Source organism: Diaporthe amygdali (assembly GCF_026229845.1).
Source record: "Diaporthe amygdali strain CAA958 chromosome Unknown NODE_58_length_245710_cov_65_198243, whole genome shotgun sequence".
Classification (NCBI taxonomy): Eukaryota; Fungi; Ascomycota; class Sordariomycetes; order Diaporthales; family Diaporthaceae; genus Diaporthe; species Diaporthe amygdali.
Window position 1 is genome coordinate 76,785 of NW_026517078.1, and position 16,179 is coordinate 92,963.

The following is a 16,179-nucleotide window of genomic DNA, read 5'->3' on the forward strand; positions in this document are numbered from 1 at the left end:
TCCGGGGGAAGACAGATACGCACACATGGGCGCCGCCACCCGGCTCTACGGCGAGTTGGTCTATTTTTGAAGTCTTGATAAGATTCTCCATGATCGTGAGTGCGGGGTTTCGCAGGCGAAAGTGTAGTGGAAGAAGAGGGAGGGGGTGGGAGTCGAGGATTGGGACTACGGTGAGACCGCCACAGCGGCCGGCTGCAGGACAGCCTCGTCACCGCCATTACCAGCCTGGGAAATTCGGATTGGGCACTCGACCACTGACTGACTTATGTTGCAGTCTCGTGGGTTGCAACCAGCTAGAAATATTGAGTGGGGGCATGGCCGCAGTGGTGTAGGCGTTGGGTTGTTTCCAGTGATGTGCGCCATGGCAGATGCCACATTATCCCAATCCATGAATGACGGTATCTAGGTATTGCTGCGGTTTCCTGTGTCAGATGATAGGACACAGTGGAACGTCGAGGATGTACCTACCATCTTTTCCAGTCCGTCAGACATGTCCAAGGGTGACCAGAAGACAGCTACCACGACTCCAGGAAACATACCGCGGACGACCATGAAAGTGCAGCACATACACAGCACAAAACATGCCGTCACACTTCAGACTTCGATCATCATATGCTGTTTCTCCCGGATTTGAAACTGACATATTGTACACTTTCACTCACAAGCCCACTGCCCTAGGGACGACACATGCAGAGTAAACACTGCCCCCATTTAAACGTGCAAAATGCAGCCAAAGGCCAGCTCGGGCACGTCTGCGCCCACTGCACCACCCACCATCTGAGACAAGAGGCTAGTTCAATCAGACCAGCACTATATGGTAGCCAGTCCTTGTCTGCCGGCACCCGGCGACCACCACCGCCGCCGCTGCCACCACCCAATGTAGATCTATCAATCTTGCTGGAAAAAGTCATACATGGGGCCGTCGAGCCCTGGAAGGCCGCAGCAAGCAGGCGGTGCCGAACGCCCAAAACGCCACACCCCCCACGCCCCAGAGGGCCCCCAGAAGACCACGTCCAGCGCACGCCACGTGTTTCAACAACAGACATGGCACCGCGTTCGGGTCGGTCCTCTGCATCTATCTTCCTTTTTATGCCTTGCTGCCAGTCGCCCGCCACAGTAGAGAGAGAGGAGCTTGTTCCACTTGGTCTCGTCTCTTCCTGCCTCCGTCCGCTTCTACCAAGCCCCTTCACTCCATTATTGGGTGATTTTGATTTAATTGGCTGATTGGTTGACTGACTGACCGCCTGCCTAGTCAATGTAGCGCTTCTCAGTCTACAATGGTAGGAGACCAGAATGACCGGCGGCGGTGACCACCGCCAAAGCTCTCCAGTGCCATGGGCGGAAAGCCACAGCCATGGCTTCTGCCCACGAGGACATGCGCACTCACATGCTTGTTGGTTGGTGAATTTGATTCGATCTTCAATCTCAGGTTTCACGCCTACTCAAGGACGTCCTGAACAGCCAGCACTCGTGATAAATGTCTCTTACTGGATCATAGATACATTATGATATGTACATGGCAAGCACTTCTGTGTGGTCGCCTCCACGAGCGCCTTGGGTCAGCATCGTCACCCGTCCTCGGGTATGCTCCACCGCCTCAGGAACTCTTTTCCCAACCCCTTCTTCCAACTCGCTGCCACTCATTACATGCTCTCCCCTTGTGTAACTTTTTTTGTGTGTGCCCGCCACATTGTCTATCCCTAGGACCAACTTGTACTCCGCGCCAAAAATCAAGGAATTGGTACGCACATGCGATGTACAACGCGGGAATCTGCCTTTGTCCCGTGCTCCGTGACCCTCAGTATATAGAGATCGGGAGACGCTCACGCGATCCCGATATGGTTTGACATGCTTGAAAAGGGAAAGAAAAAAAAAGGAAATGTCGTGGGAACGAATGTCTCTTTTTGCTGCCTCTGCCCAGCGCCACAAGGCGCCAGGTTCTGTTGTCAGCTCAGGCCCGGCCCGAGTCCGTCTGTATCTGTTGAAACCAGACCGCCACTTGTTCAAGCCCCTTGGGCACACCCCAGAAATTGCTGGACAATAGCTTGTCCCCCTTCGCGCTGGGCCATCTGTGTGCGGGTGCTTTGGCGAAGGCTTCCCTTAATGACCCATGCCAGGAATAGAACCATTTCACATTAGTGGAACGGCCATGTTGGTGGAAAGTTCTACCCAAGAGCAGGAAGAACCTCTCCATATTGAACAATAAATATTGAAATTCTAGAAAATAAACATTCATGGATTAGGCGCGAGTACGAGCCTGGTCAGATCGCTTGGCCAGCGTTTAGGAGTGCGTGAGCCGAGAAGAGCCCGGTAGATGTGAGGCCGATCTGAGACGCAGGCAGGCGAGGAGTTTGTAAATCCGACGTGATGTCGATAGATCAGGCGCGGTAGTCGACACGAGATACGGTGATGAAAGTAGAAAGTCGGATGTAGAAACCGAGGTTGCGCTGTGATGATGCTAGGTCGTGTCGGTCATAAAAAGTCGTCAAAGCGGCCCTGAGCCGTCAAGCAGGGCAGGGAGGGAAGTTTCACTTCCTCAGTCCGACCTTGCCTGCGAGGTTCTTCCAGAACTTCCTCGCGCCATTCTCTGCCTCTGAGCCCGGATCACGCACCATGACAGCGTCCCGCACCATAGGACCAACAATGTCCTCGTCTCCCAGATCAGGGAACTTGCCTTCGGCATCCAGCATCTTTGGGATGGCCGTAGGAGTGTCGTCCTGTAGGCGGTCCCACCGCAGTTGGGCTTCGAAGCCGGGGTTTAGGGCGGCGACACGATCAAGCAGGGCGTCGTGCGCCTGCTTCCATTCCCGCTCAGTCTCCGCCCACTTCGCTTCGGTGAGAGCGTAGGCCTTGGAAGTTGTGCCGTAATGTTCGCCAGTGCGCACAATGTGCTTGGTGTAGTTAATTCTGGCCAGGTCCCAGTCGGCGCGTAGGGTGCGTAGAGTGTCAAAGTCGGCGGCTTGGGGATTGTAGGGCCTGGGCAGGATGGTGTAGTTGGCATGCCCAAGGCGGTCGGACCAGGCGTCGTGTTGTTCCAATAGGTGCGGGATCGTGCAAACCACGTCACTCGTGGCAACAACTGGTGAGGACAGACTGGTCAAGAGGGGAGGTCGAAAAGAAGAGAAGGATGGCTTTGTGCTCAGCGGTGGAGTCGCATAAACGACTGGCGAGTTCAGCTCCGAGCCTAACTGAGGAGCGATGGTGGGCGACTGGAGAGGAGATGGCGCCTGAGATTGTGTCTGAGACGAGATAATTGAGGGGACCTCAGTCATCAGGGGCGGCAACAGAGGAGTGGTCGCAAGCGCCCGCTCTCTCTCTATGCTCTGTCGCACAGCACTCGCCCTCTCGATGTCGATGCTGGCAACTCTAGGGATTGGTATGCTCTCAGTGCTTTCGAATTCGTAGAAGGACAGGGCAGGCGTGGGCGGCAAAGGGGGCTCGTTAGACCGGTCGTTAAATCTCCGGCTGGGTGCCGACAGGGAGGACGACCGGCTCGTCGAGGTGGCGCGGGACAAGGCAGGAGGCAGGTCGAGAGACGGCTCGGATGCAGCCGTGAAAGCCCTGTGCCTTCGCTTTGTCGATCTCCAGCGATTCAGGGTCGGGAAGCGCGTACCCAGTCGCATTGTGAGACCGGCAAGGGGCGAGTCGGCGCCATTGCGCTTTGTGGGGTGGAGCGTGGGATCTTGGTCGCCGTCGCTCAAGAATCCCATATCATATTCGAAACAGCCCAGATCATTGTCGACGGGGCGAGTCCAGTCGGCGCTGTGGACCATGTCGGAGTTTTGGTGGATGCATGGCGAGTCACCTGTGTGAAATCGAAGGTCAGCCAAAAGAGCATGCAGTTGAAGGGGGTTTGGGGGAGATGGGAGGCCCTTCGAATCCTCTCGTCTCCCTCCCCCCATAAAAAGAGTGGTAGGGCCAGACGTACACAAACAGTCGTAGAGACTGCTCATCTGGTCGTCGGTCAACATGGTCATTGCAGAGTGGCGGTCCTCGTCCAGGTCGCCGTCGCTGTCGCCGTCGCGCTCGAGCGGCTCTTCTTGCACGTCTGGCAGCAGTCTCTTGTTGGCACTAGCGCTTGTGTTGTTGTTGTTGTTGTTGTTGTTGTTGGCATTGTGTGGGGGCTGGGCCGGTGACACTGGGCTGTCGGAGCAGGTCGAGGAAGTAGCTGCTTGAAGGTCGAGGGACGAGGTGGAGCTGGCGTATCGCAGGTGGCTACCACCGTGGTGGGAAAAGGTAGGAGTGAGGGGGGAGGTGAGGTCGGAAGCTGACGAGTTGGAGTTTGGATTGTAGTAAACGAAGGACTGGTCGCGAGTCTCGCTGGGCAGAGCAATTGGGTGTTGGTGTGGTTGCAAAGAAGAAGGCAATGTGTGCTGCTGCTGATCATTGTGCTGATCACTTTGTTCGGACTGGCCAGGGGGGTTGTTGTTGTTATTCCCGTGGAGCTGCTGATCGGTATCCTGGTATGATTGCTTCAGCCAGGCCCCTCCATCGGCCGGCAGCGACAGGTCTGCTGGTCGTGATCTTGCAGTAGACATTATGTTATGGGGTGGGTTTTCGCTGTGTCCGTAGGATAAAAGTTTGTTGCTGTCCTTGGTATGGTCTGGTGTCGGTCGGTAGTCGTGTTGTTTCTCTTGACGAGTTCGATTGGCGTCCCCAGCCTTTTGCTTCCTCCTCTGGCGCGGCAAACAAACACAGCTGTGTCTCTCTCTTTTCCTCTCTCGCTCGCTTGTGCGCGCGCGCACTCCAACTAGAAAGATGTTTTCAGAAGACACACACTCTCTCTCAAACACACACGCTCTCTCGCTCTCTCTGGACACTCAAATGCTGCAGACGGGTTGGATCATCAGGAGAACTGTAGGTGGGAGAAAGAATGGGGTGAAAGCTCTAGACAATGATAGGGTTATGTCGCGTGGTATTTCTTGTCCTGCCGGGGGGTGGTGGGTGGTGGGGGGGGCGAGCTCGAAAGTTCTGGGGTGTGATTTTTTGGGTTGGCGGGAAAAGGTGGTCGAGCTCAGGGATCGGGGATCACAGAGTTTCTTGGGTACGTACCGGCCCAATGACCGTTGGCTGGTGGGGTCAGTGCGGTGGATGAGAAAGAAGAACGAACTGTGTGTAAGACGGAAGAGCGAGGGCCTGGACAGGGCCTGCAGGCTTTGCAGGCTTGCCACAGAACAGGCCTGGCCTGGGTGGTGGTGGTGGTGCTGGGTACATAGTGGTGCCGGGTGTGTGGTGGAAACAGGAAACGGCCCAACCTTGGAAAAGCTTTACGGTATTAGTGCTAGGGTGGCAGTGGCTGCATACGGTACGTAGAGGACTGCTGTTCCCAGGTACTCGCCGTATGTACATAACCACCCTTCCCTAAACGGTAGCAGCTAGGCCCGAAAGGGCGCAGGAGGCCGATGCACGGATGGTGCTGCGGAAGAGACCTCCCAGGTGCCAGGGTCTATGAAAGGAACAACCTGGACCACTCCACTGGTCTCTGCTGCTTGCTGCTGCTACTGCTGCTGCTACTGCTACTGCCACTGCTGGGTGTTTGTGAGGTGGCTGTGTATGACTCTGTTGTGAGCTGCGAGATTCCATTCAACTCAGCTTACTTCGTGCAGCTCACAGTACACAGTTCGGAACAGCCTTTTTTTTTCTCTATAAATCTGCGAGGAAAAGGAGCATGAGTGATGATCATCATCATCATCATCATCCTGCTGCTGTGGCCCTGGACGGACTGGCGATACTGACATGACAGGACAGGATGGACAGAAAGCGCGAGAGGGCAGGGGAAGCAAGTCTCCGGTTCCAATTTTGGGTGAGCAAAGTACATACATGCATGCATACTGTACATACATACATAGACCTGACTACCGAGGGCGTGCATATACCACAGTACCTATGTAGCGCTGATCACTCGCCTACTCCTTCCGTCATTCTTTCTCTCAACGCCGGCATATGCTGTGTGCAGTGAAGTGGTTGGTTTACGGGCTACAATCTAGTCTAATCTACCTGGGTGCGCAGGAAAATAGCACAAAAATAAAATAGCTGACAGCGTGCTGCGTTGGAGAAACCAAGGTCAAGGCCCAGCTTTGGGCTTGCTGGAGGGGGAGAGAGGGATTGGGGGGGGGGGGGTTTGGTTGGTTGTGCATGTGCAGGAGAAAACACCCAGGCGCGATGCTATGCGATGCGATGCTGCAAGGGATCGTGACGCCGGCAGACAGTCGATTGGAGACTCGGATGTCACACGGAGTGCCGCCTAAACGCTGTCTCCCTCGCCGTCACCCACGGTCCAATCGACCTGACGTCGCAGCCCTGCTTCCCTTCTTGTCCATGGGAGTCCACAGGAGCACCGCTAAAGCAGTGGGGCGCGCGCAGGACATCTTTTTGCGAGTTCCCGATTTGTGTTGTGGATGCCAACTACTGTATTGTATGTACCTGCTGTACCTAGGTACCATACCCTGGATCGTCCATCGCAGTCTTCGCCCAACCTGCCCGAGAAAAGCCTCCGTGCATTGCCCAGGCGTGCTGAGAGCCAGGCTGGCCAGGCTGGCTGGCTTGGACCAAGGAAGTGGCCAGCAATGGCACAGGACGCCATCAACGTGGCCTCATAGTTGCCTGATAGACGGACTGATGACTGACTGGACTGGCTGGTCTGTCATGCGTGCCCACTGGCTTCGGTACAAAGCTGGGAATTTATTTGGTCGATATTTTGTGTGCATGCTTCTATCCCACCATGGCTACATGTGCGGGGCCAATGGACAAACTGCAACCATCCCATCCCCAGCAATAATTGTCAATTCTGCACAGCTTCATGCGCTTTCACGGCTGTGTTGGGGAAGAATTGATGTCGGAGGTGAGTGCCGTCATGTGGTGATGCCTCTCAAGTACACGGGTCCGTAGCACTGACGGCAGGCAGCTTTGGAAAGCACGACAATGCAGCGATGCGCTGGACCAAGAGTGCCCAACGCGAAATGGGGATCGCGTTGCCAATCAATCTTGCGAAGCTTATATCCCCTCCCCTTGTTCCTGCCACGTGAAGCGTCTGGATCGACGTGTGACTGTGGGTAGGCATAACTTTAGGCAGAGGTATCATACGTGTAATCAGACTCTACTAGATATTGCAGGACGGCCCAGTGCATATAATCTCTACTTGTGTGCTTTTTCTTTGAAGTTATTTATGGTGTCTCGCACCGCTTTTGCTCCAGATCAAGGGATGGATAGTAGTAGGCAGAGGCCGAGAGCGTCCCTCCAGCGCACCAAAGACGTTGAATCGAGCACATAGGATGATGAGCACAGGATGGGGCGGGCAACAGGATCAGAGGTGGCTGGGACTGCTGACGGGGTGGGTGTTGGGGAAGCAACTGCATGCGTGCAAATGTAACGAGTGGGGTGGTGCCGGCGCGGTGCGGTGCGGTGCGGCAGGATTGAGCCCGACGACGTGGTGCGGGCGGGAGGACGAACTGGATGGGTTCCATCTGGCCGTGTTGGTTGGGTGGCTTGCCTTTGGGTCTGGCCTGGCAGCCCTGGCTGGCGTCTGGCCGGTCAGAGAGGCTAGCCAACCTTGACAGCGACATCGTCGGACCGCCAAGCAGCCAAGCCATGTCTTGCCCCGAAAGAGTGACGCTGATGCGGCTTACAAACCTGGCTGCGGGCCAGGGGATTCGCCCAAGAGGCAGACAGGTCGGGCGAGCGAACTCTACACGTACCATACAGTACAGTAGAGCTGTGATGGTGTGGTGTGCAGCTGGGGCTGGTCTCTCCCTCTGGCTCTTTTCCTTTTTCTTTTTTATTTCTCTTTCTTTCTTCCTTCACTCCCGCAGTAGAGTTTGCAGTAGTCGGTCCGGAGGTGGCTAACATCAAGCCTCTCTCAGACTGAAGCGAACCAATGGCAAGATGGGAATCGGACTGAGCCCAGGCAGGAAGGAAGGAAAAAGAAAAGCCGCCTGCGCGCTGATATGACGGCGCCTCTGCCATCGTCATTGCTGCGCTCTGGTCCAGTGGATCGTCGTCGAGGAAAATGCCGCTACCGCTGCAACACCCTCAACCGCTACCGCTACCGCTACCGCTACCGCTACCCGCAGCGTTGCGCGAACGAGCGAGGGCCGAGGCGTCTCGCCGCTGGGCGGGCCGCGGGGCCCAGGCCGGCGGCCCACGTTGTTTCCGCGCGCTTTGAACGTTGGGGGAGAGAGCTAAAGAGACTTCCGGGTGTGCAGCTGTTCTTTCATGAAACGGCCGTTCCCCTCGTAGATGCAGATCGAAGTCTTGCGGCTCGTTATAGTGCCTGATTGCGTGCTAGCTAGAGCGCTGCCATCCCCAGTATTTTGGTCTGTTGGGGCTTTTCCAAGCGATCTTAATAGCCGACGGCTGGAACAAGCCAACCTGGCCGGCAAAGGCAACGAAGAGATTCGTGCAAACTTGCTCGTTGCTTCTTCCTTCTTCGCAAGCACCTCGCTTGGGCTAGTGTGTAGACAGGCTGACAGGCAGAGCGATGACGAAGGATGATATCTGGAGAGTGGGCCGAGCCATGATCCTGTCCTGGCTGACAGGCTTCAAGGCGCAGTGAGCAGGGAGCAGGGGGGAGAGGGCTGGGCAAGCCTTGCAAGCGAGCAAGCCTGGCGTCCTGGCGATTTGGTGGTGGCATGGGTCAATGGGCTCGGTGGGCCGGTGGGAACCTCTTCCTCGTCGTCTTCAGCCCTGGACCTGGGGGCCTGGGCCTGGACCTTCTCCCCTTTCTTGCTCCCTGGCACGCCTGGCTGGCCCTGGAAACCCTGCAGATTGCCACGAGAGACAGAATTGGCTTTCTCGAAACCTCTGCAGCGAATTGACTCGGGCTGCCGGAATGTCAATGGGCCTGCACACATGTGGGGCTCAAAGTGGGTTGTGTGCGGTGCAAAAAGCGAGCCTGCGCCGCCGCACTGCCCGTCGGCCTCGGGTCTGGCAGTCTGCCAACAAGCCGTTGCGTTGAGCAAGAACAGAACCTGATTAGGCCATGTCAGGTCAGGCTTGGTCAGTTTGACAGCGCGGGGTGAGGGATTAACACAACGTCGGCGTTCCACAGAGGCACCAAATGCCCACAGTAAGTAAAGCGCAGTGCTGTGCGCAGTGGGGCGGCGTCCGGTCAGCCAGTGTGAAGGTTCGTGTGAACCCGCTCCGATTGAGTTTCTAATGCCAGTCGGATGGCGCAGGTACTGCATTGTTTCCCCCCATGTTGCTTACACACTGCACGATGATAGCCTTTTCTGACATCCAGGTACGTGTACAGCAGAGCTGGTAGACCAGATGCTGCAAGGTGCACGGGAACAGCCACAGGGCACAGGAGCCAGAGAGGTGATGCTTCCTGGGTGGTGCTTGTTCTAACTGGATGGCCGGACAAAGCAACACGAGCCCCGTCAACGAGAACGAGGATGACTGCTGCAGCCCCACAGACCAAAGACCAGAGTGCCTCCTCCCCATGGAGTATCTGAGTCTTCGGCCTCGGGCGCTCAGTCGTCGGGGAGATTAGAAATTGCTCGTCAGGGTGTTCAGGGTGCCCAGGGTTTCGACAAAAAGTGAAAAAGTCATCAGCGTCGTCATAGCAGACCCAACAGGTGTGGGTGACAGGCCATCTCAGAGGAGGAGAAATGTGAAGACTTTTTCTCGGTTTCTTTTCTCGTGTTTCAACCAGAAAAGGAAAAGAAGAAGTTGGTGGGTGGTGGGGGGGAGGAAGGCAGAAGGAGAGGAGACATGACGAGAATGACATCAACGAGCGAGATGCCGGCTGTTCTGGAATTGTCTGGTCTGGTCTGATCTGATCTGCTCCGATCTGATCTGTCTGATCTGTGTGCCTCTTTTTTTCGCCTCTCTATTCATCCAAGGAGCAGTGCTGTGCTGTGCTGTGCTGTGGGTGTCCGGGAAAAAGAAGAAGCACAGTAAGAACTGTAGCTACTGTACGTATCCTCGAGCTAACTGTTAGCCAGATTCGGAAGGCTCACCCCCCGTGTGAGCTTGGGCCGTGCTGGTCTTGGTGCCTGGGCCCACGGTGGTGCGTGCAGGTGGTGCAGATGGTGCAGGTGCAAGGTGCAGAGTGCAGGCAGGGTATTGTGATCCGTTTGATCCTGTTGGTCTGCACCCATGAACCCGCTGCCCCACCTTCACACATTTTGGGACAGGATTTTGGGAAAGAACATCTGGAAAGGGCAAGCATCCAGAACGGGTTAGGCCCCCTGCAAACTGCAAGAGGAAGAAGCTCAAGCTCAAGCTCGAGGACGTGCATACTGTGCTGTGCTGTGCTGTGCTGTGCTGTGCTTCCCTGTGCTCTGCTCTGCTCTTCTCTTCTGGCTGTGTAAACATGTACCTTTTCGCACCTCGGTAGGGGTCCACTTGTGGTAGTCTATGTGGTTTGTGGTGGACTTCGTGGGATGTGGTACAGCATCGTTAGTCACGGTCCTGCGAACCTACTGCCGTCGCACAGCGCTCGTACGTCGTCATCTTTACATGTACTTGGCCGGTCCGTCTGTTTCTGCGACAGCACCAAAGTCTTGGTCTGGCAGGTCTGAACGTGGCCCCTGTTCATCCGAGCCCGTGGCTTCACCGAGCAGATGGTCGGTCCATCAAAGTTGGTGTTGGTAGGGTGGGTACATGTACATGACTTCTTGTCCACCACACACGGCAACACTTTTGAGTCTGATGTGCGCACGCACGGATGTGAGAAGAACAGAAACACTGTTTGTACGTGTACATCACAGCACCTCGGTAGGGTGTTTTGTTTCGTTTCGCCTCCACGCACTGACTGAGTGACTGACTGACTGAGGACTGACTGATCCATCCTCTCATTAGCCCCGGCCTCCATCGCAGCTCACCAAAGCCTACATTTCTAGACTGGACTTAAGTCAAAAAGTCCGTCTCCGTCCGTGTAGTGACGACGTCGCAGAGCTGGCACGTACTGATCCCACAATCCCACCCCCCAAGGACGGCACATGAAACAGACGGTTCGCCCAGCCTTCACAGCCTATGCTGTCTAGAGTCTGACTGTCTGACTGTCTGACTGTGTATAGTCCATTCCCCTGGTCACACAGCAGCTGCTGCAAGCTGCAGCAGTAGCTGCTGTAGCTGCTGTAGCTCGGCCAGCTTTCACTCGAGAGCTGCACTTCCCACTTCCCACTCCCCACTCCCCACTCCCAATGATTCCAATGATTAGACTCGGCGGACATTGGGCGGGGCTGGGCTGGGCTGGACTTGACAATCGGGATGTGGTGACAGCATGCGAACGCAACACATGAGAGCACACATTTTGATATGTCTTTGGCGAGGGACAGGGGCGCCGGGGAAGCATTGTGTTTGTGCCTCAACACCTCCATTGCGACCAGTCACCAAAATCTTACTGTACCCGCCACGCCCAGCATGCCTGTCTCCAATCTTGACTTCTCACCAATCAATCTGGCTGTTCTTCGATATTGGACCACAACCTCAACACCATACCATCCCCTCGTCATCCCCGTCCCGCTCCCGCTCCCGCCCCTGCTGCTCCGGCCCGCCTGTCGTATTCCATCTGCTCGGTTTTCCCCTCGCTTCTAGGGGTCCAGGTCGGGCACACACGACCACACAGGCGAGGCGACATGCAGATACACGGCAGCCAGGGCGGAAAGAACAGGGCAGATAGGTAGAGTCCGAGCTGCCGCCACACGACCCGGAACGATCACGACACCCCCTACAGATTACGTGTCTTGAATCGTTACCACTTTGGATCAATGTCTTGAACCGAGTCCCTGCTGACACATGTCACCACGCCGCCAATCCCAGCCATTTGTTACTTCGGGCGAATCCACCCTTGCGAGAAGAAGCCCATCCCGCCAACCAGCCGTGTCCAAGTTGCGGCTGCACGTCCTCGGTCTGTTTAGCCGGAATCCACGAGCCCAGACGCCCCTCGGTCTCATGTGGCAGCATCGTCGTTCGTGCCTCTCGACGGCCTGCGGACACGCGCAGACTTCTCAGCCTCCCCCTTCGCAACACGGACGTCCAAGCCCACAGTGGCATTCTGCGTACGTGCAACAGTTCTTCCGTGGCTCGAGTCTTTTCAGTGACTGAGCCGTCATGGCGGACTGCATAGAGTTCCCGACCTCCGAGCCATTGGCTTTGTGCGCCTTAAAACCTTGATCTGAACCAAATTCTCCCCAGCGACTAGACTGACTCGACTGCGTGGATTCAGAGAGGCAGAGGTGATCCGAACGAGAGGTCGGTCATTCTGCTGCGGTACACTGCATTAGAAGGCGCCTGGACTCCACAGGAAAACAATCGCTATTGACGAACAAGCGTTCGCCTTGCAGCAAACTCTGGCCACTCACACCTACCTAGGTCCCTACACGTACATGCTGAGTGAAGCTCGGGCAGTCAAAGCTTCCTCCAAGGTGGCGAAAGGCATTCGAGCATCTCCATCTGCCTGCTCTCGATTTCCAGCAGGAGATGCCAACGCCTATCCCACGCATATCCCACGCAAAAGGCTGCTGCGCCGCAAGCTTCCGCCCGTGGGGAACACCAGTGCCATTCCTAGATCCAACGTCATAAGATCGCCTCGATATCATACACATCATCACGTCAGCTCTCCCTTTCTCATCTTCATCAAGGGTGAGGCTTACTCTTCTCACGGAATGCTACCCTCCAAATTCATGCGTCTTACTGTGTATGTTGACGCCCTCTGTAAGCAGCGCTCGCCCACCTATGGGCGTTCATTGCAAAGGACGTGTCGCCCCTTGCATTAGCCCCCTTTGGTTATTCTTGGCCTTGCGTTATGGAGGGTCGTCAAGACCGACTATTTGATGCCGACGACATCGGGCATATACTTGGATGGCACATACCGGGGTTGTGAACATGACACGGGTTTCCCAGCCGAGGCCAACACAGCCTGCAACAAGTGTGTGCACCCCGTCTTGCCTGTGCTCCCTGCCCTCGATCTATCCTGTACCTTTGGGTCTTGCCAATGGCGGCACCTGCGTTGCACTCAACCTTTTCTTTCACTCGATGACACCGGAAGTTGCATCGTCAACGTGGATCGATCGGTCCAGTGGCTGGCAAGAACACAGTGACGCGGGCGAGTAAACTGTCGACTCGCAGGATGGATTCCAAATGTGGTGATTTCCTCGTTCTACGCACCGATATGCGCGTCGGACTGCTGACCCAACACGCCAGTCGCCAAAGTAACTGTCGCCCAATGCTCGTCACTCGAGCATCTTGCCCAAGATGGAGGTCACGTGCAACGTCGTGGCTACTCTCTTCCAGGACTGGACTTCACACTGTGTCAACTGGTTCCCGGCAACAACGGCAGAGATAGGCTGCTACCTGGACCTTTGCCTTCATTGCCGTGCATTATTGCTGCCTCTTACCTTGACTACTGACCTAGCGGCAGTGGTGCAAGGTTCATCAGCAGGATTTTTTGTGGCCCAAGACAAGATCTCAACGGTCGATGGAGAAGAGGCCTTGCATGCAGCATCCATGACAGGTCGCAGTAGTTCCGGTTTACTAATGGAATCATGGACTCAATACGGCAAGTCCTGGGCATCAGGTTGCGCCGTTGAGGCTTATTGCCATCCCTGTGATCGTCCACTTACTACTGGCTCAAACTCCACTTTTATTATTATTATCATCGTCGCCACTTTTCTCTAGTGGACCAAGAGAAAACATTCTTAGAGCTCATGCAGCATGCAAAAGAGCTGCAGCAGCAGTTACACTGAAGGATGGATGTCCGAAGGGGGGAATCCTCTTGACGCAAGCCTCGTGCTGTGTGACATGTCATCAACCCAATTTCCGATCTGATGCGTTCCTCCAGCTGATGTTCCGCGCGCGCATCAGGACTTCCAAGTCTCGATATTGATGCCACGCGAGACTTCAGCTGTAGCTCATTTCTGTTGGGGGGGTTCTTGACGTGCGAGTTGCACATGTTGGGGTCCTGCTTGGGTTTGCCGGACTTTGCCAAAGTTTTCCCTCTGTCATGAACACCATTTTTCAGGCTGCTTGCATGTGAAGAATGAAGTACATCCGTTTTGGGAAGTAGAAGGTCTGATAGCCATCAAGGGCACGCTCCTGGATGGTTAGCAAGTCGATAGCGCTTCATCTTGCCCCGTAGCATTCTCGCCGGGCGACTAACTTGGAAGTGGCCAATGCACTGGCGACGTTCGTCGATGTGCATGTGAAGTGGGCTGCTCTGGTTAGCCAGACTTGCATGAATTCGTATTGTTGGAGGCCAGGGAGAGGGCGTGCCAGGTTGTCTGTCTTATGGACTGCTGGACAAGGGGGAAAACAAGAATGGGCAGTTCTCGTATCCAGCGGTTAAGGAATGGCCTGCTGGAAGTCCCAGAGGACCAAATTCCCATTGTAGAGGCTCACACTGTCTGAAACTTGATTCGAAAGGATAGCACTGCTAATATTTTTTGGTTTTATGGCGTCACAGATCAGTATAAGATCATGAACTATACGCAGTCATCATACGTGATTTGAATCTTATGTGACGGTAAAGTGATTGTTACGGAGGTGGTAAAGCTATTAGTTCAATCCAAGAAGTATGATCTCAGCCGACATTGCGCCATTGCGGACTTTGATACTCAAATTCTCATAGGGTGCGAATTTCAGCCATCCAGTACTGCTGAGCCTCGAGGGTGGAAAATCCTCAGGAGACTTTGCTTCAGCTCGATCGAAAGTGGGATACTTGCTGAGAGGCATCAAGAACTGATATCAGTCGCTTACAGCTGAACGGAACTGACTGTGTACGTCTCGCCAATGTTGTTGACTGCTTCAATTTGGCCACTGGTGCTAAAAGTGACCGAAGAAGCAGGCCTGGCCTCTCGTGATGCCGAAAAGCACAAGGGTTCTCCGTGATCTTCGAGTTAGCCACAACATATATTTGCCGTTATCCAAATTTGAACCGGGCCCATTTATCATGTGAAGTCGGTCCGACAAATTTGGTGTGAAATTCATCTACTCTATCATTTGCTGAACCGTTTAATAACGGCGGCAATACCTTTAAGCTGCAAAACACAGCCTTCGAGGAAGCCGCCTGTGAAGCTCGCGAAGACCTCCCCATTGCCCACCGCTTATTTCAGTTGTCAGGCCGCAACCTTCCGGACACTCTTAGATCTCGCGAGGGTTTGCCAACGAATATCCACTATACTCACGGTGAGCAAAACCTCACGGCCATATGTTGACCGAGGCAAACATTTACGCTGTAGGCAGGAATGTAAGTAAAAGGTTCGATTAAAGGGGAGACTGATCCTGAGAATCTGTTCTCACTCAGGTTGGGGAAAATTCACGACCTCGTATCGTGTATGTTACAGCACAGTCATGTTGCTAACCATGGCGTCGTTGCAATAATTCAGACGACTACTTAAGCTTTATGGTGGTCGATCAAGTCTCGCGCCTTATAGTCCCCTGATCATCTTCAATTCCTATACCATACGCATTGGCGTGATCGCAAAATCCCGCCCCCATCCCCATTCCCCTTTGTCATTTGGTACTGCCTGCTTGGGACTCCAATGGAAAGGTCGAACAGATGAACTATTGTCCGCGTGCTCGTTGTGTTGTGTATGTGGAGTTCAGGTTGTCGAAATCAAAAGTGTCTCATGTCTAATAACAATCTGGACAAGGACTGGGGCGTGAATGTGATCCTGACAGTGTTCGCGTTTTCGGGATTACAAGCAATACACGCGTGCTCTGGTCAAGAATTATTTGGCACTCGTGTTCATCACAACCACTTTCCAGTGCTAAAGGATAGGAGATGAGAAATTCAAAGGGCTGGAAAATAAGAGACAAGTATATGGGCCAGCGAGGCTCCTCAACTGACATGAGGCCTCTGACGGTATCTACCTCATCTCCTGCAGTCGGACTGCTCAGTTTCAGTACCTGTCTTGCAGGGGCCGTATTATCTCGTCGGGATCTGTCAGAGATGGGCTTTGCGGAAATGCGAGAAATCTCAAAACTGAATTTACAGGCCATCCATGAGTCAGTTGACACGGAGAAATGTGTTTTAACGGAAGGCTTCTTTCCAGCGGCCCTGCGGAACAAGCTTCTTCAACATTCAGCCTCTTTACTTGTCCTCGTGCCACTGTCTCCGCCGGCCACAGCACCGGCAGGGCGAGTTCCATCATGCCGTCTTCAGTCTTTTGGTCTGGACGGAGTTTCAGAAGCTGCACGTACCTAGTCTACTCCCCACGCCTGGGTCATAGCCGC

General features: G+C 54.7%; 1 protein-coding gene across 1 annotated transcript; it reads right to left on the reverse strand.

The window, feature by feature from the left end:
* Nucleotides 1–2,528: 2,528 nt before the first annotated feature.
* J7T55_001688 (uncharacterized protein) lies at nt 2,529–4,538 on the reverse strand (the record flags this gene model as incomplete). Its single annotated transcript, XM_053135691.1, has 2 exons — nt 2,529–3,805; nt 3,929–4,538. 2 exons carry the CDS (start codon nt 4,536–4,538, stop codon nt 2,529–2,531), a joined length of 1,887 nt encoding a protein of 628 aa, XP_052986625.1.
* Nucleotides 4,539–16,179: the final 11,641 nt, after the last annotated feature.